Source organism: Xiphophorus couchianus, chromosome 6 (genome assembly GCF_001444195.1).
Source record: "Xiphophorus couchianus chromosome 6, X_couchianus-1.0, whole genome shotgun sequence".
NCBI classification, from domain to species: Eukaryota; Metazoa; Chordata; class Actinopteri; order Cyprinodontiformes; family Poeciliidae; genus Xiphophorus; species Xiphophorus couchianus.
The window spans coordinates 20,915,526-20,943,130 of NC_040233.1; the positions used below are offsets into that span (position 1 = coordinate 20,915,526).

At 39.6% G+C, this 27,605-nt stretch overlaps 1 protein-coding gene and 1 long non-coding RNA gene across 19 annotated transcripts in view; one reads left to right on the plus strand and one right to left on the minus strand.

Moving 5' to 3' along the window:
* LOC114147024 (protein tyrosine phosphatase receptor type F) overlaps positions 1-27,605 on the minus strand; it is a 240,532-nt gene that overhangs the window by 41,155 nt on the left and 171,772 nt on the right. For 13 of the 18 annotated variants that reach the window (XM_028021538.1, XM_028021537.1, XM_028021536.1 and 10 more), the window contains 8 exons: positions 27,336-27,362; positions 22,298-22,415; positions 20,735-21,307; positions 18,860-18,960; positions 18,505-18,752; positions 15,920-15,998; positions 13,692-13,916; positions 1,454-1,608 (listed from right to left, as the gene is read on the minus strand). In XM_028021538.1, the coding sequence (XP_027877339.1) occupies positions 1,454-1,608; positions 13,692-13,916; positions 15,920-15,998; positions 18,505-18,752; positions 18,860-18,960; positions 20,735-21,307; positions 22,298-22,415; positions 27,336-27,362 (1,526 nt within the window). The remainder of the gene's footprint in view (positions 1-1,453; positions 1,609-13,691; positions 13,917-15,919; positions 15,999-18,504; positions 18,753-18,859; positions 18,961-20,734; positions 21,308-22,297; positions 22,416-27,335; positions 27,363-27,605) is intronic. The other 5 variants (XM_028021552.1, XM_028021548.1, XM_028021551.1 and 2 more) reach the window with 1 other exon arrangement.
* On the plus strand, positions 20,031-25,811 carry LOC114147025 (uncharacterized). Its single transcript, XR_003596007.1, has 2 exons — positions 20,031-20,062; positions 25,727-25,811. It is a non-coding gene; the product is annotated as an uncharacterized LOC114147025 (long non-coding RNA).

Sequence of the window (27,605 nt, forward strand, 5' to 3'; positions counted from 1 at the left end):
TGGGATCCCTACAAATGTCCACATCACTATTTTAACTGCACTTTGTATTATGTTAATATTAGGGCCGGAACAATCAATCGTGATTAATCAATTACAGAATAAATCGTTAGCTAATTTAGTAATTGATTAATCGTTAGATGGAGCATAATGACTCTAAAAAAGGCCATTTACTGAAAGAACAGACAACAAGAAGTAATTAAGCCAAAACTGTATAAAAAATATATACAAATTCTGTACTTAGAATAAAAAGCCTTATTTGTTTGTTAATATTTTCTACTCAAAACACCTCAAGAAGCATAGTTTTAGCTTCACCTGGTTCAAATTCTGTTAAACAAGAGAAACTGTTGCTAACCACCTTTTGTTATCCAATTATTAATTTGCTAATCTGAAAAACTTTTTATTTAGAAGGTGTGTAGTAAAGGAGGCAAAATAGAAATGCACACCACACTTTTCAGATTTGTATTTGTTTACAAAATATTAAAACCATCATTCTTTGCCTTCCACTTCACAATAATGTCCCAGTTGGTGTGTGAAATAGCTCAGGTTGTAAAAATATTTCCACAACTCTTCCTAGACTGCAAAAATACAAAATCTTAGAACATTTGAAATAAGACAAAACTAACTTTGAGCTTGTTTTAAGTCAATAATTTCCTAATACCAATAGCAAATTACTGGTTCCACAGGCCGATTATTTCACTAACAACATGGGGAAAATGTCTTATTATGAGTGAAATAATCTACCAGTGGAACTAGTACTTTAAAAATTTATATTAAGAAATCATTGACTTAAAACAGGCTGAAAAGTTGCTTTGTTAGACTTGTCTTGTTTTAAGTATTCTAAGATATTTGCACTAGAAACTAACTGAAAATACTTAAGAAATCACATATTAACACATGAACGACTGAAAAGGCGCAATTAGAGCTCAAGAAGAAGAACAGAGACAGTGAGAGGAGTACGATTCTCCACAGCACCTGTTTCTAATCATGGTGCTCTGCACAGGGGCAGCTCAAGCGCTTTAAAGAGATATTGACTGAGCTTTTAGCTAAGCCCTCTGCTGCTGCCGTCTGTTTCTTTTTCTGAAGTGACCAATGGTGTTGCCAAAACACATTTTTCACTTCTACCCTAAGCGCGTTTGACAGCCAGGCTGCGATTTTATTAAAGCAGGTATGTCAGCTGCCAGTTCATCTGACACTTAACACGGCATTGTTGACAACTGCCAAGTGGGCCGAAATTTCTTTGTCTGAGACACAAATCAATCTCGTCTCCCTCTCTCCATGTTCGAATTCTACAACAATTTGGGAGAAATTGGATCTTATTGTTTCGCTTGTGAGCAGTTCAAGCGATTTTTTTTTATGACCATTACTAATGAATCCAACAGAAACCTTTAATCACCGACTTTGCTGCCGTTTCACTTAAAGAAAAGCACAGGAGTGGAAGCCAAAGGCGACTTACTTTTTAAACAGAAGGATGGCGATGACGATGATGATGATGACGACCACCGCCAGCACGGGGCCCATGACCCACAACATCTCAGGCTGATCCCCAATTTGGGACAACTGCTTTGGGATCTGGACTGGGTCAGAGTAGGGGCTGGACGAAAAGGTCATCTGTCGGGAGAAAAACAAACAGTGTTTACTTCAGTACTCACCATAGAAAACTGAAGATTTATGAACAACTACCTGTGATCAGGGCAGATGGTCTTATTATTAATACAGATGCCTTCTCAATTAATTATCAATGTGTAATACTATACTACATGGATCCATTAGATACACATTAGAAAGGATTTTTAATTAACTAAGTTATTTTTCTTCCACCCAACTTTAAATTCTGTTAACATTCAGCTTCTCAGCAGTGAACCTTTGTGGCTTCCCCTTGTTTAGCAACTGTGAAGTCAGCAGTCTTTCTCATATTTGTTTCTTTTATTGGTCTATGTAGAGCTGAACAATATATTGAATCACAATATCAATATGCTTAGAATTGAAACTCAACAGACTACTGCGATGCAATAGTTGAGATTACCTGCATTCTCTCTGAGCCTCTAATCATATATCTGGTGAATTAGTGGACCGTCCCTGCCGTTGGATCCCAGATATTATCTAGATTTCAGCGATCAAGATGCTAAAGTTAAAAAAAAGGGCAATATGCAGCATTAATATTGTTTTTTTTTATTTCAAATATTAAGTGGCTCTGATTTTATATGATATTCAAATTTGCTACTACAGATTTCCTTCATTAACAAATAGCTCTGCATACGGTAAGTACTTAATAAAATTAAATAATATTGAATATCTACACAGATCAATCATTCCAGGATTTTGCGATTTGTGGTGCAAATTTATAAATATGTGCAAGGAATTTTGCTATATTTCCGCTTAGGTAAGACGATAAATGTGACTCACTCACTGCATCGATCACAGACTATGACTTTACATCTAGTACGGCTGAGGCAGCAGAGTTGTAGATGTCAGAAATACTGCGGTGGGAGTTAGCATCACTTAAATCTGATGTTTTTGATCATTTTTGCGCAGAACTTGCTGGAAAACTCACAATTATGTATTAGCTCAAAAAAGCTATGGGGATTTGGTTGTTCCGGATTGATTGATGCAATTTGGCGTCTGGAGTCACAGCCACATAAAAAGCTATGGCGGTCCAAATTTGGCTCCCGGGCCTCGAGTTTGACACGTGGTTTAGATAAAACCTACATGACACTTTTTCTTGTGAACAAACCAACTGGATTAATGTAATTTCTTTTTATAAGAGTATTTCTGTTTGAACAAACCGAGATGCTGGATGACAGCAGAGGGGGTACGAGGGGAAAGGCAGAGAGGTGGGGATGAGCATGCGCGTCCCTTGGTTCGCTGAAATAAATGGGGGCACAGGCTAGGACTCATCTCTTCTTCATTAGTGATCACACCGTGAGGAGACAGAGGAGGAGGAGGAGGAGGAGGAGGAGGAGGAGGAGGAGGAAGGTGACGGTGAGGGTGCGTTTCCACCTTGCTTGTAAATGAGACATCTTTCCACTTAACGTCTCCAAATTACGGCGTGGGGGAGGGCAAGCGGGGAGGCATGTGGGTGTGTGTGAGAGTGTTTCTGAGGGAGCGCGAGCAGACAAAGCGATGCAGTGTTTAAAGGAGGGAAAAAAAGAGAAGAGAGAGAATAACTGAGAAAAACAAGCTGACAGACGAGAAAGAGGGAGGCGTATGTCGTTAGAGCTCAGCGTGCCACCTATTGAGTGTTCCTGGGATGTGCAGGTGGAGGGAGAAGGGGGTGACAGATCGCAGACCTCGGAGGGAATTGGGCTCCCAGCGTGCGGCGGGAGCGGCAGGGCAGCAGGCAGCGGTAATCCGCATCATTAGCCGCGCAGCAGCCCGCTCTTTGGCACACAGGCAGATATTAATTGGAAAGATAAGCTGAGATGAGCTCAAACAGTCTTGCGCCTCTGTCATATAGTTCTGTTACCTCTTACTCTTGGGCAACTGCCGGAAAAATTCACATTATGTGTGTGCGCGCGCTGCAGCATGTCTCAATCGTGCGCCGATGTTCGGCACACACGCGAGATAGCTGAAGCAGGAAAAGTGAAAAGATTCACATTTTCATAAAAATGGCGTCGGATCGCATAGCAACGTCTTTCATTTTTGTCATTTTTCACAAACAGACGCACACACGGTGAGGCGGATTCACTGCGGCTCCGAGCGCCCGTGGGAGCGCCCATTATCTAAAGACGAAGGGAGAACGGAGCCGCTGCGGGACGCTGCCTGTGTGACGACACCTCCGGGCTTCCTGTTGTATGGGGATGGCCCAGAAAGAGGCTTAAGGACGCAGCCCTGCAGGGAATCCTGGGAAAATATCCCCCTTTTTTTGCTGCAGTAACAAATAACTGCAGCTGTGGCTTCAGACAGGAGCAGAACAAAAAGAGAGGGCTTTTTGTCTGTTAGTCACGGCCGTGTAGTGGGATCATCCATTTGAACAGCCCTAATATCTGATAAAAGCTCAGTCACGCAGCTAATAACGCTCTTGGCCTCTCTGAGCATCACAAAGACAGGATGAGGCTGTGAAGGAATGTGTGAGGCTGACGGTGAGTCAGAGACGGTCAGAGACTTCAGGTTGTCTCTCACAGCTCAGAATAGATGCGTAATTCTGTCTGCAGTCGGACAACGGAGGGTTCAGGGTTCACTTGCTGCATTTCCTCTGAGCATTAAATTCCACAATTCAACATTTTTTAAAACAAACTTGCTTAATGGAAAAATGAATTTTTCCATTAAGAAGAAAAAATGTCAGCTCGTGGATTAGGTGGTTTTTCGGCCTTACAGAATAAATATATTTTTTTAAACTGCAATGGAAACACCTTTTTTACACATCATGAGTCACGTGATCAACAGCCGGACGTTACTCCTGGTGAAAACCATGAAGACGATAACAGGAAGTAGTAGGAGGAAAATGGTTTGTTTTTGTTTCTTTTCAATGTGCCGGTGGCTCCACCACAGCTCTCAAGGTTCATAAAAAGTTTTGTGTCATTCAAACGTGTTGACTCGATAGCTCTTCTGTAAAATCGCTGTCTACAATTTCCCCAAAGTGCAGCATAAGTAGCCGCTCCCAAGTAGAAAGGGTTTGTTGCTCCAATGCCTGAATAAGATGCTGAGATGGCAGATAGGTGATGACCGCTACCACAATGGTTGAATTATGAATGCAAATGTAAGCATCTAGAGACAATATATGGATGGAAAAGACCTCACTTTTTGAATCCCAGTTGCCATTCCCAATCACATATTTGGAATTCATGGGAATTACAAACATACTCGCCTCTAAATTGAAGCTTTTCACTCCTCTTCAATGAAGAAATTGATCGACACAGAAACCTTGAACAGGAATTTGTCCCATATTGTAGCGTTATCAAAACCCTATCTGGTGATCCGGAGTCTCCAGCTGTCAATAAGCTTTGTTTGAGTACTTAGGAACTCGAGTGTAAGAAGTAGCAGTAATTTATTTCACTTTGTTAGTCACATTTAATCCCTTTTTCACATTATATGCTTCTCAGAAGTCATTTTCAGCTAATTTAACTCAAGTGCTTACTCTATAAGTCTAAAAGTGATTACAGAGTTGCTCCTAGACTGATGTTATGAGACAAAATTGAGAACGAAAATGAGATATTGGATAAAGATTTAATACGTTTCTGCTAAATCCTACGGCAGAAGGAGCAGCCAGTAGAAAGCATGGATGCTTTAGTCTCTAGAAGGAGTATTTGGTTATTTGTGTGCATCTGTTAGAGTGAGGGTATGTGTAACATCAGTTTTTCAAAGCCTTTTGTCTAACTCCTTTGAGCCTCTACAAGTGAGCGTGTTTGTCTAGGTCGCAGCCGCAGAGAGAGCGAGAGCGCGTGTGATTTCTGAGTTTATCTGAGGCGCAGTGAGTGAACAGGAGAGAGGGATGAGGCGATGAGAGACGGCACGGAAAAATGAGACACACACAGAGGTGTCATGGTGGCTAGCTTGGCCCGTGGGCTACGCGACGCCCTCCTTCGCCACCCCAGACCTTTTGAGGAAGAATTACGTACGGAAGAATATTAGGGCCACCAAAAAAAATGAAATAAAAATCTTAGGTGTATGTCACTTAAGACATACACCAGAATATGTTGTTAGTTCATGAAAAAAAAAAATCATGTAGCTATTTCTTTCTTGTATTAATTGTAAACCTGCATCTCATTTGTACTGAGAGCTTGTCCCAAAATTTGAGTTTTAAGACTAGATTTGCCTGATGGTGCATAAACAATTTTGATTATGAGAAAAAAGTCAAAATCTTGAGATCTAATTCTGTCAATTTATGTCAAAATCCAAATGAATAAACAAATATCCTTAGGTGTGTGTCAAATATGTTGCTAGTGTGTGAAAATAATCACATAACTATTTCTTCCTTGTTATAGGATTCGTAAACCTGCATTTTATCCATACTGAAAGCTCATCCCAAATTTATTTTACAGGTCGGAGTTTTTTGCCTGATGGGACATAAACAATTAAAACAATTCTGATTCTGGGAAAAAGAGTCAAATTATGAAGGGAGTCAGAATTTTGAAGGAAAAAAAGTAAAAATTTTGAGAAATGTCAGAATTCTTAGTTAAAAGTCTGAATCTTTTCTTTCTTTTCCAGTGGCCTCAATCTTCTTCCGTAGATCTGCCACACGCAGCATGTGCGCATTTGTTGCGACTCACTGCTGACCCCCCTGGCTCCCTTAAAATGGCTTAAATAAGCTGCAGGGCAAGCGCCAACCAGGACAAACAAACAAACATGCACAGACGCCTGCTATGTATCCACAGCTCCCGCCGCCACCCCAGGGGTCCCGAGGAGCCCACACAGTCCCTTCACACTGCATGACAAAGTGAAAGACATAGAGAGGGCGGGCAACAAGATTTTAGTGACAAAAAGTAGGAGAAATATAAGATATCTGTCTTTATCTGTGAGAAGCAGAAACGTGGCTACAGGGTACCGTCTACCCTTTGTCTTGTCCTGCAGTTTCTCCTTTGTGCTTTTTTTCCTTCATTCAGTTTCGTCCTTGCATGTCCCGCCAGTCATTCAGCAGCAGAAAGGGCACTTCTTCCTTGCTCTTGAGCTGTCTGAATGCCAAGCCTTCATTTCAAACACAGTTATAGACAGAGTTTGCAATAAATCCCCTGAAATCCCAAAATACGGGATGGAAAATGCTGAATTACATCTAATAGTTATATAAAAACCCACAAAAGATGTTCGGCGTGGCCCAAGTACGCCGTGGAAAGTCATTTAAGAAATATAGCATCATAATTTCCATGAGTGCTCAGTGTTTTACACTCACTTTACATATAAAATACTGAAGATCACAAATTAACTTAAGGCAGATATTTCTGCAGTGGACAGATTTGAAATATAGAACTTGGAAAAAAGAAGGAAGGATGGAAATTAAATAAGGCAGCAGATTCGACTATATGCAGAAAGGGATAAATACATAGAAGAAAGTGTGACAAAGGAAGAAAGGAACAAATAGATTTAAGACACAAAGAACAGTAAAAAGAGTGGGAGGACACATCAAGGATATAATGGTGGTGAAACACAAAGGACAGAAAGAATGGCAGTGGGACAAAAACGATGGAAGGAAAGAAAGAAGCAGAGACAACTTTTAGACATCAGGAAAGGGACTTAGATCTGGAATTTTTCCAAATTCTTGTTTTTTTTTTCCAGACTGAGTTAAAGTCCAGAATTAAACCCAAATGAAACTGTGGACTTGCTATTCATCTTTTTCTGTCTCCAAATTCCAATAAAACACATCAACGTTTGCTCAGAATGAGTCTCTGTAACCCTTTACAACAAGAAGATCAATGTTTCCCTCTTCACCCATCAGGGGCTTCGACTTTAAGCCTGATTGGTGTCTACAAACGTAAAATGCATTGGACGCCACTTGGTAATTCTAGTTATTTTTTTTCTGCAGCTTGTCCTTTATAAATAAACTAGAGCATCAATAAATAAAAAGCATCCAAATAACTGGAGGCACCGCCTCTGGGAAAAGATGCTACCCGCTAGATAAACAATGCTAGTTGCCACCCTCAAAAACCTGCACCAGAAGACGCTCAAAACTAGAGATGCACCTAGCAATTATTTTAGTAATCGACTCTATAGATTATTTTGAGAATTGATTAATCGGATTAACAAAAGGCCACATTCTGAAGATTTTCAGATAAATACTTAAGCTTTAATGCAAATAAACAAAAGGAAATTCCTTTTTTAAATAAGAAAATGAACATTTTGTTGCCTAAAATACAGTAACATAGGATTCCTTTACTGTATGCTTGATCATCTGTAGCAAAATACGCATCTGCAGCTAAAACAATGATTCTAACATCAACATATTGAAAAGCTTAGCCTTTTCTGCTTGACTTAACATCAGTACAGTGTAGGGCTGATCTGTTGATTGTTTTTTGGGGTAACCAATTAATAGCTGGACAGGAAAAAGTGCTAAATAGTAGATTTATTTTAGTAAATATGAACCGAGTGAAGCTAAAAATGTACTTGAACATATTTACAGACGAAGAAAGTTTTTTTTATATTACCCATATATGCAAAATGTGTATGTTGTACATTTTTGTGTTGTCCTTTCAGCAAGTTGCAGTTTTTTTATTGTCGGTATACTCAAATTGACAGATAACTGATAACTGAATTAGTTGACGATAATGCCAGTAATCGATTAATCACAATTAATACGATTAATCTTTTCAGCAATCTGCGAAAAATTACAAAAACACCCCAAATATTGTGTTTTCATAGTTCCCTCGTCGATTCCACTCTTCTTTCTATCCTATAATCGTTTACTAAATTAGTTCCATAATCGATTAAAAACAATAAATATGATTAATTGTTTCAGCCATATTCAAAAATAACAACAAAAAACCCAAAAAGCATCTTGTTTTCATAATTCCCTCTTGATACTGTTCGTTTGAGCCGTTTAAATTTTAAAAGCAGCTTGTCTTCAATGTTCGGGGTGTTTGGAGCTTGAAGCAACAGAATTAGCGCTACAAAGCAAACTCTCCATGAGAGTGAGGAGAATACAAATGCTTGGATAAAACTCCAAAGTGCAAATCTGATCGCTCGGTTTGGGTTCCTCTCTCTGCCAAAACCTGACTTTTCTCTTATCACGAGGACAGCACACGGTGGAACAATCACCTCCTCTGCTGTCGGTTCGCTTCGTCTCATCAGAGCTTCACAGGCTGGACTGGACACAAGGCAGAAATGGGGAAAAAGGAGGAAAACATCCCGTCCTCTCTTTTGCTCTCCAGCACCACCCCTCCTCTCTGCCTCAGATCACACAGTAGTTCATTCTCCTTCCTCCCTCAGTCTCTTTTCACATTAAATGATACTGTTTATACACACCCAGCATCTATCATCTTATTTCACACTTCCCCCGGCTTGTTTATCCGCCTTTGGTGCTGGGGAGACATGAAGGCGTATTCTCCTCTCCTTTCTTTCTCGCGCTCCCCCTCCATTCTCAGACTCTCTTCAACCACTAGCGGCTGCTTGTGGCCATTGATATACGAGGGCTTATTAAACCCTGGCGGTCCCGTTTGATCCACACTAGGGGAGTTTGTGGAAGCCTAGTAAAGACACAAGTCATTTACTCCACTACTTGTTGTTTTATTCTCCTGGGTCTGGTGAAGATCCTGCTCCAGGCAGCGTCTGCCTGCTGCACGCTTCACCTTCTTCTTCTTCTACCCAACGCCTTTGGTAATAAAACGTCTGCAAATGCCGCGTGGGGGCCAACAAACACAAACACCGCTGCGGCGTCTGACTGACAGGATCCGTGCTGCAATCAGTGACAGACTACACAAACAATGGATGCTCTGGGGTGGGCTCGTTATTTCAAAACTACAGTGTATTGTACCAAAATCTGCATACTCTGTGTAATTGTTCATGTTTAGTGACATTACAAGTGCAAACTTCAATGTATGTTATTAGGATTTTATGTGATAGACAAACACAAAGTAGTGCAACTGGAGATGCAAGTACGTCAACGTCGATCTCAATCAGTTTAGCACACAAAGCTGCCAATTGTTCTTTACAAAATAGTTCCAGCTCAGTCAGATTGGTGAAACTTTAACTTAAACACATAAAATATCCATAAAATTTAATAAAGTGTGTGGTTGAGATGTCAAATGTGTTAAAAATCCATTTTGTATTGGATGATAACCAATTCCCCAGGATGACACGTTTTGAATAGCTGTTGGCAGACAGCATATGTACAGTTCAAACTAAGAAATAATTAGATTTCATTCATTAGTTTTAATTACAGCCACCCTTTTTGGCATATTTGGAGAACTTTAAGTATTTATTCATGATCTGTTACAGCTCAATGCTCTGACAGACTGAAAAAAGCAGAAAAAGGATCTTTTCCAAAATACTGTCAGAAAGGAGCTTGTTTGGCAGAACTCTAGAAATGTTAAGTTCATCTTTGGTGTCAACAAAAACAGAACACATGTCTCAACAATGTGTTATTTGGGAAATGACAACATGTAATTAGGGGTTGGCGATATGAACTTGTAGTTTTATCACAATATTATGTGGTGAAATTGTGATAGTGATTGATAAAAATGATGATAAATTAGTTATAGCTTCTTTTCTACGTAACTGTATGGCTGTAAATGTATTCATACTGCCTCAATGTTTTTGCTCTTGAAAAACATTCCTATTTCAGTTAGGTTTCTTCAGAATACCAATTATTCAAAAAGTATGATTTATATCACTGAGTTGCACACAAGAACTGCATTTAATCATATTTTCAAATTGAATTATATTCATTGATGCTCTCGTTTGTATTTTTTGATGATTTCACTGAATAAACAGTGGAGAAAATAGTAAAACTAACAATACGGACGGTTTTGGAGGTTTTTAAACGTTAAATGGAATTTATTGTGTCAACAATAAATAAAAAATTTTATGGTAAGAAATTTATCACAATAAATGATAAAAGACATAATTAATGCTCACCACTACTTGTAATTTGCATTACGTTTATTGCAAATTACTAATTGACCCACCCTGTGAGTGGAGCCCAATAAATCTAAGTGGTCCAGTTTAAAAGGTGAGTAACTTCCTGTCAGTTTGAGGAAAGAAAGCGTTTTTGAGCTGTTCTGATCCAACTTGCTGTGCCGTGCAGGTGTGGCGAGAGTCCTGTGCAACGATGGGATTTGAGGATTTTCTTTGAAGTCAGATATATCATAGCTGGCCAGGACTGCCTCCCTTGCACGTCTGTGGCCTTCTCAGAGTGGAGGGATTACATGGGGCACGCGGGGGGCTTTAGGGACATGTAAAGCAGCGCTTCAAGGGAATCAGGCCTGCCTTACGGACCGTCTCGGCCCTGTGACCGGGTCTTCGTCTCCCTCTTAACTCCAACCGCACTAATCGATCTCCTCTGCCGTCTTCATGGTGGAGAGCGGACGAGAAAAAGAGCTCAAAGGAGGGAGTGGAAGGAAAGAAAGAAAGAAATAGGTAAAAAGTCTGAGATTCAGTTTAAGACATGAAGGACTCTCCCTCTCTGGTCGTCGAGGGCCCAGCTGCTGAATATGCATGTCTGGGGTAGCAGAGGAGCCCAGAGCAATCGCAGACTCTCATTCCTCCTGCAGTGAAGTTTAGCCCAGACCATCCCACAGAGACGCGGGCCTCCATGTTAGCGCTGCTCGACAAGTGCACAGTGCCGCCACTTAGCAAGCCAAGAGGCCTGTATTAGCATTGGTAAGACATCTGGATGGGGCCCCCGCTGGCTGCAGGGAAGGCAGAGCTGGATCTCTGATGTCATTGTCAACCGATAAGGGAGTTATCAGGACAAGCTGTAATTTCTCTTAGAGGCTGCTACAATAAAGGCTAAGTAGAGGAAACAAAACAAACCACTTTGTCTGATTGCAGCTGTTTTCCAAATGCTTGAGGCTGGAAAGTGTTGAGAGTTTGATGATGGGTGATAAAGTTAACCTGAAATTAATTAACCTGGATGAGCAAGCAAAAAGAAAATGACAACTTACATTGAAAACTGTTTGTTACTTATTTTAGACAGTGAAGGATAATGGCCACTTTAATTTTAAGAAGGCAATTCATCCTAAACTTGATAATGGTAATTATGATTCATGCCCCAACAAATAAAGTTCATTTCTCTACACACAAGGAGAAATATGTAGAGTAAACCATCATGACACTGTTGAAACAAGTAAGATGAGAGCTAGATGATACCCAGGAATGATTATCACATACAGAAGGAAAAAGTATATTGAATTCTAAAGTTTGTGTACTTCTATTTACTTACTTAGTGCTTCTTAAAACAGCCAACATGCTTAAAATCCCACAAAAAATATCCACCTGGTTTTTGATAATAAATGAATGCTTTTTGGTGTCTGTAAAATAAGCCGTTTCAAAATGTTACAAATCAGCAGGCAGTGCCCGTCACCTAGCAACGCCAGCCAAGCCCAGTCTGTTACCTAGCAACCCAAGCTGAGTTCCAGGACATTTGGTCAGTTGGTTTTACAGCTGTATGTGCTGTACAATGGCTGCTACAGAAGAGAAGTGCTTTGTTGACTAGCCATTCAGAAACCACTGGCTGCATTTTTGTTGGTTGTGCAGGAGGCTCTGCTTCTGCTTTTCAAAGTTATGTAAATGGGGGTTGTTTGCAGCCATTTTCATATGTGAGTGTAAACACTGAGTTGGAGCAGCAGCTTATTTGAAATTAAAGCAGCTCATTCTGAAGGGAGATCAAAATAGGCAGACCTGACCAGGCCAAAATCTCATTATCTAAGAATGATTATGTACAATAAATATAATAAACATGTTGTGTACAGGCTTTAGACTTAGCCAAACTTGTTCAAGGAAGCATAATAGGTCACCTTTAATGTCAGAAAGATAATTTGTGTAAATCTATTTGAAAATGTGTTACCTTTTTCTATTCAATTTCACAAGCAACACCAAGTATCTAATTAGTATCGCACCTGCATGATCAAGTCAGATTTCCAGGCCAACCACAATTACTTCCAGAGAGCATCAAAGAACCATCCAGGAAGTCACAAAAGGACCCAGAACAAGATCTAAAGCACCGCATGCCTCACTTGCCTCAATTACGGGTCAGTGTTCATGATTCAACACTAAAAAAGAAGCGAGGCAAAAAATCCCTGGGAGGATACATTTGCTTTACATTACTTTGATGATCTACCAGACTTAATTTGAGGAAAATATTCTGTGGAACATTTTGAAACGTCTGCGTATTGTTACAGCTGACATGAAACAACTTTTCAGACAATAATCAAACATGACAGTTTTACGTTGATTCAACGTAAAACCATCGTTGCTGTATCTTCACTTTTGCAAGAGATTCAAAAGAATAATCTGCAGCTTTGATTTATATGACCTTAACCTCAGGCGCACTTGGCTTATGCAGCCTGTTTTGGTAAAAATCCTTATTTAAATCTGATTTAAATGCTGTGGCATATAATAAAAAAACCATTCATGCTCAAAGATCTTCCCTGTGGCTGAATCAAAATTTTGCAAAGAGTGAGCTAAAATTCCACCAAAGTGAACTAAAAGTCTTTATTTTCCCTTATTCATCATTGAAACCGAGTTATGAAATTATCTGAAATTAAAATGTATTCAATAGTGTGAAAAACATAAGTGTGGCCAAAATCCAAAAACCATAACAAATATATAGCAAGGCAAATACTTGCTAACAGCACCGTAAATAAATGACGGATGGAAAATCTGGACATATTAAATACTTCTTTAAGGGGTTTAAGCAGAAGCCCCTTTAAATATACACATCTATTATATAGATCTATATGTGTATAGACCTACATTTCCTTTATAAAACATGAAACATCTTTCTCACCCCAGGATATAAGTGCAGCTGCTAGGCTAATGTTAGCTTGCTTAGTTTCTGTTTTGATAGGACTTTTTGATAATTCAACTCATAAGAGTGTGAGCAAAATTTACAGAAAGTTTTGTCCTCCTACTTCCATAAATAAAGTGCTTTGCTTTTCATATTATTACCAACCACTGCTATAGTAGCTGGGTCTCCTAGAAATATGGTATTAGATAGACGTACTACTCAGTCTGAGTCTGATTTTTGAGAACTGCTGGTCTAGAGAGAACAATGCGAGGTCCAACCATCTGCCCTGGTCCAAGAAGAGAAGAAGGATGTGACTTACATAATTAGCTGCGCCATCCGTCCCCTCGTTTCGTAGTACCGCAACAACAAACCATTGGAACTCCTGCATGTTAGTTAGGGGCTTGTTTTTGAAACCCATGTAGTCCTGGCCATCACCCAGCATAAAGGTTGGCGGCAGATGAGTCAGTTTGGCTGCAACATATGCCCTGGGGGACTCCACGTGGCGTCTGCGCCTCAGCACCGGACCTTCTCTGGACCTGAGCAGCTGGGGGAAGGAGGCAAAGTGGAAAGGTTATGGTTTAAAATTAGCAACAGAGCCCAAGTGAGATGACCCCTGAGACCTGACAACCTGCCAAAGTACAGCATCCAGGCTGTAGCATCAGCTCAGGTTTACGATTTAGCAGAAACTAATGCAGGGTTTGTTAGCCGTGGCTCTCAGAGGTGCACTGTCCTGCAGGTGATTAACAGGTTCCTGCAGGACTTGACAGCATGCCGAAGAGGTAATGCAATCATTTTAATCAGGTGTGATGGAGCAGCGACACATCTAGAAGATGAAAGACTGTGGCTCATCATTAAAAAACCCTAAACTAGAGTATGTGAGACAAATCAAAGCGTCTGAACTCCTGGAATCTCAGAAAAACAAAGCCTTTGCATTGACAGTGTATGTCCAGGTTTGGTTGTGCTGCTCAGTAAAAGATAATGACTCCACAGTGCTGAAATGCCCTTTGCACGCTGGCACAACAGCAAACAATGCAGCCAAGCTACGAAGTGAGCAATTAGCACTTAGTGGAGCACACAATCTCAGCATGACTGCCAGCCTGGTTAATAAATGAGCGGGAGTGTACAGCACTGCGGCATTGTGTTTTTCAGCAGCATTTTGTTTCCTGTCACTGATGTCTCGTGTGCCGCTCCAGATGTAGCTTTATTAAATCATTATGTTGGAGGGAGGAGACAATGGCCTGCTCCGTGTTTAATGACTCAGGGAGTCCCATCTCTTTCCCTCTATGTCTCCTCCATTATTCCTAAGGGGAGACCTTGAGCAATGGTGATTCAGATCTCCAAGTTTACTTAAACCTCATGCCATTATTATTCAGGCATGTAGCCCTAAACTCCCCCATGATTAAATAGCATCATTATTCAATAACAAATAAATAAATTAGAAAGTCATATAAAAGTTTATGAGAAGATAGGAAGCCTCAACCAGAGTGCATCTGCATTATACACCTGTTGCTAAGCCTGGCACAATAGGTAAATTATCAGATGATGAAGTAAAATAAGCTCAATAATTTCTGTTTTCATTTGCTTAGAGACCTCATAATTGATTTTTTATTTATTGTTTCAGTTGTAAGTGGATTTTTATTTCTCTTTTATTTATCATTTTTGTTTTTATTTTGGATATTTTAAGTGTCTTACAGTTCCAATGCTAAGTGCTCTTTCATAAGTTAAAGTTTATTAGTCCTTGAAAAGGTGAACTTACAATGTTATGCCATTACCAATAGATGGATTGAAAATGTCCTCAAAACAACAACGTGATAGTTCATCGCAATAATGACTGGAACAATTTATCGTAAAGCAATATTTGTTATTGTGACAGGCCAATAGGACAACACTAACATTCTGGCTTACACTATTTCCTTTAAGTCATCTTGCACTTTTGTTGTCTTTTTTTGTGGATTCTGTACTGATATTTGTGGAAGAAGGTTGATTTTATATCTGGTAAATCATTTCATTGCAGATTGTATTGGATGTTTGGGATCTAAATCCTGACGAAATGACCCAATTGTTTTTAACCATGGGCCACAAGATGTTTACTTGAAATATTTACTTATAATGTGCTCAAAAGCTTAGATTTTTAAAAAAGTTTTCGTCTCAGAATGTTACTGTCATAACATATTAATTAATTTACATATCCTTACCAGAGGTGCCAATAGATGCAAAGGTAGAGAAATTTGTAGGTATTGCTTGCAAAGGGATATAAGAGAGATCAAATTAAGCCCTACATCACTTGTTACACACTAATACTATGATCTGAATGTGCAAACGGTTTTATTCGACAGATGGCTGCTGTTTGCAGACATGGCATCCAATCAGGAGACTCCCCTCCTACCTGAGTGACTCACAGTTTAATATCTCTTCCTCCCTGAGCTCAGGAGGGTAGAGATAATTGGCTACAACCGGCGACTCCCCACCCAGTTGGAGCGGAAAATGCTATCCGTGACCCCTGTAACCTGGGAACATTAGCCAATCAGCCCCCCGCCTGGCACTCACCTCTTCCAGGTCCACCTCGTCTGGGTTCTTCCACCGCTGCATTGATTGGGTTTGTGGCACCACCACGATGTAAAACCATCTGATGAGGAATAAAAAAAAAAAAAAAGACCTCAGTAAACAAAGCATGACTCAGTCGACACATTTGGAGACTTGGAGATGCTTTTGTTGGAACGACGCCACCGCACAAGTGAGTCCACCCAAGGTCGAACTCCAGCAGATTGGCGCTGCGTTCCCCAATTAATGGCTAAACGCTAAGAACATCTGCCACACGGACCGGAACAAACACCATTCAGTGGAGGGGAGCCTTTAGCTAATGAAGATCCCTGTAGGATTCCTGAGGTTAAAAAGAGCAAATATGAGTTTCTGTGCTGCTGTTATCAAGAACCAGATGGATGGAAATGAAGGACATCATTGGGGAGGGTCAAACTGAGGAGGTTAGGTACCAACTCAACGAGCATACATGCGAGAGCACACAAAGCACTCATGTTTCTGTGTTTATATTTGCGTTGGCTCCATCTCGCTGTCAAGCCCCGACTGTTTTCTCTCGGCTCAAAGTTTTCTCTCCACTGCGGCATTTTGTAAAACGAGCTGCTGCTGACAGTGAAAGCAGCTGCCTCTCCTCCTCCTCCTCTTCTCTGCTTCGCATCTGTGATTCAACAGTCACTCAAGTCTGGGAGTGAAAGAAGACGTGTATAACAAGGCGGCTCCTCACCAACACAAGCTAAGACACCACTCGACTCCTCCATCCCCCCATCGCCAACCCGTTCCGTCCGTCAGCCTGAGCTGGACCTGGCCCGGACTTGACAGCACCGTAATCTTTACACCAATCAACTCGCTGCGCTCCTCTGACATGTCCGTATTTGTGTTAGTGTGTGTACATAAAGGTGAAGGCTTTACCCGGCTCTTAGCAGCTCTTAACAATTTATGTCAAAAGAAAACAGCTCAGCCTGATGTTAAGTCTAAATTATCATCAGCTTTCTGAGAGTAAAAGCTGCAGTTTAAGAGTTGGAGCAGTGCTTCGCTATCGATCAGATGCTGATATTTTTCCTGCTGCTCATCTTGAGAAGCTTACTTTTCAGAGTAACCAACACAGATGGAAATGTTTTATTTTAATTTAGATTAAAACCTTTTTACAATTAAAGTACAAAGTATCGATCCTTTATAAATACACCTTTTCAATTTCCTTTAATATGACCTCGTCTATCCAATGGGTTTTACTCTGAAGCTGACTTTGGTGGATCAAAATCAGCTTTTAATTAATTTACTGAAATTGTCAAAATGCAGCCAGCGCTCTCAAAGAAAGACTGACCCAAATCCTGTTCTTACTGCTTAGAAATTAACTGGATGCATTTCTTTTAATACGGCAAATGAGCAAAACCCTTTTTAAGATTTGGATCAGCAAGGATCTGCACAACCCTTCCAAATGGAAAATAAGTTGAGTGGAAGGAAAAATTGTGGTAGAAGATTTCATATTATATTTTCTGTATGACATGATAGTGTAAGATATCATGATTAATGATATATATCATGATTCTGTATGATAATGCATACAGAAGATGCCCTGTCATCATCTGGATTATGGTTGGAGCTTTGAGAATCGGATTATTTTCACATATGTGACAGTCTGAAGAGCCCAATTCCTTTTCACACCATACCAGGGTTCATTCACTTTCACCACAGTAAAATCGACTTACTTTAAACTTACTTTTCAAGGTAAGTTTTCAAACTTTTCCAGCACCACACTTTGGCAATGGTGAACTAAATTAGACAGTTGCAATTTACTATTACATATAATTTATCACTGTTGTTAATATCTAGTATAATATCTTGTATTATAATATTTGACATTCTACAGCAGGGACAAGGTAAACTAAAATATAACAACGTCCCATTAAATACTTTTTGGTAATTCTAACCAGCCAAAACCAAGATAAGTTTAGTCAGACTGTGAAAAAAGCTGTCAGTCTTTCTATTAGTTGTTTAAAAATATGTGGTTTCAACTGTAACGCTTTCCAAATTTAGGCTTTTAATCTAACATTAAATTGCACTTCATTACAAAACTGTGCAGTTTGAATATCACACACATTCAAATACTTTATACAGAAATCAAGCACTTTCAAAACCTTGAAAATGCCTAATAGAAATTCAAGCATTTTCAAGGATTTCATGCATCTGTGCGAACCTGTCATGTATCAATATTGAGTTAACTTTTTTGAACTGAACTACTGAAATTAGTCAACTTTATGATGCTATTGTAATTTATTAAGATAAACCTGTAATTGATGCCTTTACAGCCAAAATGCTACTATTATTCATGAACCGGATCGTTTATTCTCCAGTTCATTCTAGGGCGTCCGGCGGCATTTCCAGACCAGAATGGACTTAAAGTCCCTAAATTCCCTCCAGTGCGTTCTGGGTGAACCTCAGGGTCTGGCCCCAGTGGGATGGAAAACCTCTGAATGGAGACATCATGCTCACACCAGCAAACTACAGCAATTTGAATGTTTTTATTATACTGACAATGATTATGCTATTGAAAGTTTGTGGCATTTGGAGGTGTGAATGGTGCTACATAAATAACTGACCTGACGCGGGTGGTCATCTGGACTTTTGGCAAGTTGATGGTCATTTTGCCATCCTGAGGCGTTTGTGAGACGGGTTTGGCTTTAATCAGGTCAGGGGCCGTGCGGATGGACACCTGCTGCTGGAGACCGCCGGCAATGATGCCCCTGCTTGTGAGCACAAACGAGTAGTCGGTGTCTGGCTGAAGATGTGTGATCAGCTTCCTCTTTTGGTTTCCCTCCACCTCCACACTCTGTTGGTTGTACAAGATCTGCAAGAACAAAAAGGTAGAAAACTTGAGTTTCCACTCACATGTAAGGAAGTGATAAGAAGCTAAGTTTTCCTGTGATATTTCAGATAATTTTGACTGACACGCACCTTGAATGGAGCCTGGGATTTGTAGTTTTCTGGCAGGTCCCAGGTGAGTAGCACAGAGGTTTTTGTGACTGCCTTGACACCAAAGTTAAGGGTTGGGAAATCTGCAAAGACATTTGTTCAAAATTATTATCTTTATTATCTTATTAAAAAATATATATCAACAAATATTTGTTGGCTTGGGCGTACTATTGGAAAAATACCAGAAGACCAAATATGAACCTAATTTGGGATGTAAATAAATTGGAAAGTGTACAGTACAGACCAAAAGTTTGGACACACCTTCTAATTCAATGGGTTTTCTTTATTTTCATGACTATTTATAAGGCATGAAATCCCACTTATTAACCTGACAGGGCACACCTATGAAGTGAAAACCATTTCAGGTGACGACCTCTTGAAGCTCATCAAGAAAATGCAGAGTGTGTGCAAAGCAGTAATCACAGCAAAAGGTTGCTACTTTGAAGAAACTAGAATATAAGGGGTATTTTCAGTTGTTTTACACTTTTTTGTTTAGTGCATATTTCCACATGTGTTATTCATAGTTTTGATGCCTTCAGTGTGAATCTACAATGTCAATAGTCATGAAAATAAAGGAAACTCATTGAATTAAAAGGTGTGTCCAAACTTTTGGTCTGTACTGTAGTTGAGGAGGAAGGTTTAGGGTTTTGATTTAAAGGGGGATTATTATACAAATTTTACTATTTGCACATTTTTATATTTCCAGCTGTGTCTGAAAGTATAGTCTAAGCATACCTAACCACTTATTGGCAATAAATTAATGATTTTGCCTGGAAAAAGAGCTGTTAGACTATTAAGTCACAAACGAGGGGCACTGCATCATCACCTAGCAACTTGATGAGTTCCAGCATGTTTGGTCAGCTGGTTTTACCACTGTATGCACTCTACAATGGCTGCTGGAAAAGACAAGTATTTTGCTGCTGACCCACCATCCTGAAACCACTTTCTGCATTCTTGTTGGTTGTGCAGGAGGCTCTACTTTTGCTTTTCAAAGATGTACGGTTGTATAATTGCGCATCTGTGCTGTCATTTTCACTGCGAGTGTAAACATTGAGCTGGAGGCGTGGTCAGCAGCAGTTGATTTGCATTTAAAGTGACAAGACGCCCTAAAGCAGCTCATTCTGAAAGAAGCTCAAAATAAGCAGAACTGACCAGACTAAAATCTCACTATCTAAAAATTATTTTGTGCAAAAATGTAATGAATATGTTTTTTATAGACCATAGACATAATCTATATCATATACTAATCTCTTCAAGGAAGCATAATAGGTCACTAATTTTTGAGTGGGGGGGCTGATGGGGTGATGTAAAAAACATATTTTAAGTGAGGTGTTGCAAAAATGTAATATCATATATTCTTGTCTTTCAACTTTAAAACTTGAAGTGGTATGAATAGTTTTCCAACACACTGAGATCTCAGAGATCACTGGAATATAAGTGATAGTAGAGAAGGCAACCTGTGTCTTAAAATAGGCACCAATCCACTAATTAATAAGAAATCTTAGGTTTATAAGATTATAAAACACACAAGGAGGTATGTGCTTGGTACGCTTTAGATTTATGTGTAATGGGATGGAGGATGAGGATGCGTGGTAATGTGACTGTAGCGTATAATGAGATTAGCACTCTGTAAATCAATAAACAGAGCTGTGGTACACTGAGAAAAAGATGAGACAGACGTGGCACAGATGGAGACAAAACTGGTTCTCTGAAGAAGTTAAGGCGCCAGCTAATGTTATGAAACACATGGACTTGTTGACGGACGAATGACGAAGTATGATCACATGAGGGCTTAAAGCCCTGATGTTGTGTTTTCAAAGCAAACATTGGTGAGGTGTGTATGAATAAACGCCCTACCGTTCGACATGGTCCTGCTCTGGATGCTGGGGCTCAGAGGGCCGCCCCCCTTGCTGGTGAAAGCCTGAACGCGGATGTCATAGGTGGTGTCTGGGTTCAGTCCCTCGATGGTCAAGTGTGTTTCCGTGGTGTTGCTGCTGTTGTCTTGGTGATTGTTTATGTCTTTGTACACCACCCTGTAGTAAGTTATCTTGCCGTTCCGTTCCTTCAGGTTCGGAGGCTCCCAGGTGAGCTGCGTGCTCGACTGGGTGAGACCCGTCACTTTGAGGTTGAGCGGGAAGCCTGTGGGCAGGTCTTCAGGCGTGCTGATCTCCTTCACATAAGCCTCACCAGCGCCGGCGCGGTTCCGGGCGCTGAGCCGGAAGATGTAGGTTGCTCCTTTGTGCAGCTCGGTGACGGTGTGGTGGTCTTTAGTTTTGCTCAGCTCCAGTGAGGTGAAAGTCTCTTCGTCGGTGCGCTTGTACTGCAGCTGGTAGCCCATCAGCTCACCCACCATTTCCTTAGGCGGCTGCCACTGGATGAGTGCCGTGTTTCCCATGGTGGTGCTGATCATCATAGTGGGTTTGCCTGGCACTGAAAAGATTTAAAAAAAAAATAATTAAATCCACACTCCAAAATGTTTAAAATCACTGCTAAATTTAGGCTCAGTGACCCCAAAATGAGATTTTATTTACCACCTTCCTTGTCATCCTCTTCAAAACAAACATGGGTTGCTTACATGGTCAACTCTGGTGAGCAGCTATCTTCTTATAGTCATATTTTTTCTTTTATAATCTCTAAATTGGCATTTAAAATTTCTAGTCCTAAGGATCTTTGTAATAGGACCACAGGATGTGGTGCTTTTCCACAAAGTCATCTTTACACTAACTCTATTTGCATTGATCATGTAATTGTGCAAATTGAAAATATGAAAATAAATTCACTAAATGGAAACACACCAATTTATAAAAACAAACAAACATGTTTTTTGATAAAACGTTTTTGCTCTTCGATGAGTTTGCTATATTTCAACCTTCAATGAATCAGATTAAAGGTTGTATTTTTCTAAATTTTAAATTAGGCTGCACTTAAAAGATTTTACTATTTACTATGGGTAAAGGTGAATAAACCAAAGATTTGAATAGTTATTTTATGAATGTACATATGAATCTACAAAAACAGTACTAACAACGCAACAATACTAGCGTTACAAGGCAGTATTATTCTGGACACCTGCATGTTGTCCTTCATACAAGTACAAAAACACAACTAATCAATAGTAACTCAAATTACTACAGAGTTCAAATATTTTATCCCAGCTTTCTAATAAACTGGGCCAGATAAAAATTACACAAAATAATGCATAATGATGTTTTTTCTTTAAATATAAAACTATTTTGACTTACTGAGGTTTATCCAATCCTTTCTTAAATGTATATTCATAAATATTACTGTGGGGTTTCTTTAAATAATCTAACTAATAGGTCCCAGGCAAACACAGAAAGTCCCAAAGTTGTCACTGTAACATCTGATCTGTGCATATTCTCTGTTTTGCATGAAAGTGTTGATAAAACTGCTGCGAACCTGCTCCAGTCGTGGTGACGACCTTAGCTTTGCTCCGAGCTCCGTCGCCCTTGGTGGTGTAAGCAGCCACAGTGACGGAGTAGGTGGTTTCAGCCAGCAGTCCACCAATAACAGCTTCCTGTAATACAGTGAAATAACAGGAAATCAATTAACCTGAGTAAAATAAAACCTTCTTATTAATGAAAATCATAATAAAATCCCCGTCAACAAGCTCACATCCCCTCAAAGAACACACAGCACCAAAAGAAACCGGAATGAGATTAAACCCCCTCCTCCATTTATTTCTATTCCTTGATGAAATTTCCTAAAACAGAAATTAAACATTAAAAAATGTAGACAAACAGGAGCAGAAATTTTTCTTGGGTAAGAAAAACTCCTACGCCCAACTGTAAGGCACACGCTGCACCCATTAACCAACAAACCAAATGAACCAGAACATCACCAGTGTGTCAGTGTTCATGCCTGCCGCATGGATAAGCATGGGATTATACCCAGAGGAGCTTAGGATCATCACTGCACTGCAGTTTCTTAAAACCCAACAAAAATCTTCACTTCTGACAGTCGGAAAACTATGAAATTCAACCCATTTTGGTAAACAAATAGTAGACATTTGATTTATGAAGCTAGAATTTTCGCTCCTCTGGCTGCACGTCCATGCAGTGTTATGCACAAAACACAGACACACTTAAAGTGATTGAACAAATCAGTAACTCAGCAGTCAGGAACAAACAGAGAGAAACAACTGTTATGTGTAACCTGCTGCAGTGCTGGCACTCACTACACCAGTCTGCATCAGTCGGAGTAAAAACACACCCACACTCTGGAATTAAACACGGTGCGCTTGAACGAAGCCAATATGTAAACCAACAAACAAACAGACAAACACACACACCTGACTACACATACTCACCAGCAGAGACAGGCCTGTACAAATGGCTTAGGTCACTTTTGATTTCTTTATATTTTGCTTCCAAAAGTGAGAAAAGCTGTTTTTGTGATAATCTTCCTGTTACACTCAACAGTAGTTACAAATTCCCTAAATATGCTGCTTGAAATGTTTTTTTTTTTTCACTAAGTTGTTTAACATTTGTACCACAATATACAGAAGTAGGGCTGAATAGATTGGTAAGTGTAATCATCATTCATTGATTCTTGAAATAATCATTAGCTAACCTTACTTGAATATAACGACTCAAAAAAAAAGCCAATCTGATGAAAACAACTCAGAGCAGAAATTAAGCTAAAACTGATAGATAAGAACACCTATCAAAAACGTCAAGTTGAAAAGTTTTAACTTCACCCAATTTAAACATTGTAAAACAAAATCTATACTACTTGATCAAATACTTGATAATGTAAACTGACTTTAACTTTAATGTCTGTCTCTGGATTTGAATCTAAAATTGTGGAAGATTTTGTTGACTCCGGCTTCATAAAACTGGATTTGTGTTTGTAAAATGTCCTCTAATGGGTTTTGCTGACTGTGAATGAATAAGAAGCAACCAGTGAAAAATTTGAAAGACCTTGGAAAACTAAAATTTAAAATTATAAGCAAATCTCTCTAGTCTAAGAAAAGTATACATATAGAGAGAAAACAGTGCTGATTAGCTCAGACTCAGGAATAAATGAATGCCTGCGGCTTAAGTACACATGCTCGAGTTATCTGGTTCTAGCTGGAGCCACTGAGAGGACAAGTACACAGATGCCTATAAGCCTTCCTGCTGGAACTCCACTTAAACTCCAGATACTTAAAATTTCATATAGCTTCTCCCTATTACTGTTTCTGTAGCTAACGAAATTTTAATTTCCTTAACACAGAAGAATATTTAACAGGCTATATAAGCTAGCTGTGTTCCACTGTTCTTTTTACCATCTTCCTCTTTCAGGGACATTCAGCACTCCTATGCTAACCTTTGAGAGAGATGGGAGAAAAATGCTAAATTACTGTATAATAAAACCATTTTAACTTTATGGAGGAAGTCTCATTACTTTATTCATACAAAATGGCTTTAACAATCTCTGTGATGGCAGCAGCAGAGATGGCCCCTCCTTCTGCACTGACAAGGTCGACCCAGGTCTGGTAACACTTTTGAAACTCAGCACAAAGTAGAGAAAGCAAAGCTTCAAAGTTTTCCTTCAGAGCAAATGCTTAGAGCAGCACCAAAGGGCATTACAAAGATTATCAAGTTATAGAAATGGAGTCTTTTCTATGAAACTCCCTGCCACAATCCTCACAAGAATGGAAAGTGTCAAGAGACAATTAGTGACGCAGATAGAAATAAAATTGCTTCTTTTAGCCAAAAGGCAATATTTGATATTATCTATGATACTCATTTTACAATATTTGTGTCATGATTCACTAACATTTTTAAAAATAGCTTTATAATCTAACTCCTTGCTAAGCGAGGGTCAGACCGACATGTTGATGTTTCTGCTGCTGACATCTGTCTGTGGCGTGTCCCACTGCATTAGCTACCTGGCAAACAGAACGCTAAGCAAACAACAGAGACGTGTGAAACGGGAGACATCCTCTGACGGCATCCGGCTCGCTGTCTGACAGGTGTTAATCAACGCATTAAAGGCAGAGGGACACGAGCCAAGTCTGACTCTGGGCATGTGGCTGCAGGGGGAATCTGTGACCAGGTTTCTGCAGCTTAGCGTTATCGCGTAGAACCAAACAGCTGCACACACCCTGCTGCCTCAGTTATTAAAGGGACAGATTAAAGCGCTGGTGTTGGAGCCTTTTTACCAGTTTGACAGGCTGAAACTGTCGCAGTTGCAGTTTCTAATTAAAGACTGCAGTAATCGTCTCGGGTAGAGCCATGGATGTTCACAGGTCATTTTTTTTTTTACCCCCAAGCCATAACTCGAAGTCTCTAATGATATAAATATTCTCTCATCAGTTGCACACCTTCTAGTCTGCCAATGGCACTGCATTGCTGTAGGTTATGAATTCAAATCAGGCACTGTTTTATCCTTGGGCTTAATTTCACTCATGAACATTTAACTTTTTCAAAGCCTTTCATTACAAACTTATGAATTATTCATTTACACTATTGCAAAAACAAATATGCATTTATAGTGAAAATAGGTTACACCTCTTAACATCAAATTTCTGAATAAATAAGACAAAAAGGTATACTGTTATAAAGAAATATAATTGTATTTGTAATGATATAAATAACACCTGTTATGTTCAAAGTGCTCATATTTTTTCTGTATAATATAGTAGTGTAGAGTTTTGAGGCTGTTCTTTTTCACATTCCAAGTCAGAAAATTATGTATACTTTCTTAAATTACTGAGCACCATTATTAAAGAAAATCTGAATTGTTTTGTGTGATAGCAAGCAGAAAAAAAAATACCAACAGAGAAAATACAAAAGATTAGGAAGCAATGTGAGATTGGGCTAACTTTTAGCTACTAATGAGGTTATCTGGTGTCTTTTAAATCACAATTAGGGATTCAGAAGACCTTTACTCACTGTGTGATTAAAAATTGAGCCTTGGTATTTCAAAAAAAGCTGTTAAAAGCTAATTTCCTTTTGTTCACCTGAAGCCTGTGGGTAAAATCGTATTTTGTACGCCAGTAGTATTTTAACACACTTATTCATTTCTAACACAAGTTCTGTTAAATCAGTACTTTGCAGTTTTTACTGGTAGGAAATAAAACAAACTTGAACAGACAAGTTACAAATTAATAGTAAGCTTTATAAGAATACAGCAACTGACTAACTGTTTGCGGCTAATGACAATAGGCTACCGTTAAAATTAGCTTTTGTAGCTTCCTATCAGAACTAAACTAAAATGATTTTTCTTTTTTACCAATTCTTTACAACACAATTTGTGATTGAAAAGATCTCCACTTGATTTGTGTAAACAAAAAACATACAATCCTTTGTTTGACCCAAAATATAGCTTAATCCCACTATTTTTTGCAAATACAATATTGAGTATAATCTAATTTTGTGAGCTGAATGCATTCTTATATCTCTCCAAAAGAAATAAAATAACATTTGGGACAGAGTGTGAGATGAGATACAAATAATTTGTAAGCACTGAAAGAATACCGGAAGCAACTAAACTTTTGTCGCCAACTGTGATAAAGTTATTAGCTTGCTATTAGTACAACACTAAAGGGGTATTTAATTTTACATTTCTTCTGATTCTGATTTATGAAATCTTTATTTGTGAGTAGAAACAAAATATTGCTGAAATCTCATTTTCCACCTTTTTATGTTCCACATATTGTATATCGTCTCATCATATCAGTATCCCCCTTTCCAAACCTTGCACCTTCCCACATTTCTCTTCAATTCCTGACTACGAATAGCAAGTGGCTCTGCATTTACAGTTGTGCCATACGACTTCTAGGAGGTAATAAGCCATAACAAAGAGCTGCATGACAGCCATGGAGCAGAGAGCTGCCATCCGGGCAAATGAAAAGAACATGAAAGACTGGTGGAAACCTCGGAGATGTGCGCAGCTGATAAAACCCCGCAGCACCTCCCTTCAGATAGACATGTCATCTTGAACGGTGGGGGGAGACAGCAGGTTAGGCGAGCCTGATTAATGTCAGCGTCACACTGAGATGGTGACACCCAGCCTTTTGACTGCAGTGTACACTCAGTGGTTGCTAGCACTTCATGCACACTGCACCACAGGCCTCCACATTTGCAAGTGCACAGCTGTTACTAGTTTGTCTTATTATAAAATGTTGACCTGAACACATTTCTTAGTGGAATAACACTCATGCTCTGCAGTTGCAGTTGTGCTGATAAAAAATAAAAATGAGCATGCAAACACACACACACACACGCGCCAAAACACTTGGGCAGACGTTACTGGCTGCGGTTGTGATGGGGTTATGATCTTTCATGAGGATTCACACTGAGTGGATTACAGGCATGGCTTACACAGAAACAAACACACACATACACCGACTCGTGATCCAAAACACACAAGCACCCCAAACACTGCAGAGGGGAGAAGAACCTGCCCTGAAAGACAAACCCCAGCAGCACACATGAGGGCTACTCACATGCTCGGTGGACTCTTCAATATTCCACTGATGGGAGAGAAGACACAGGACAACAGGGCGGGGAAACAAATGAGTCAGAAACACAACAGGCAAGGGAAAAAAAGCACTCGTCTTTTTTTCACTGGCAGATGAATGTAGGTGTCAATAGAGTCATGCTGCGGAAAAAAAACACTGTGATGGAAGAGATGGAGAGAAGGAAATAAAGAAATGACGGAAAGCTGAGTGGCATGAAATAAATTGGAGAAAAGCGAAGAGGAATGGTTGTGAAAT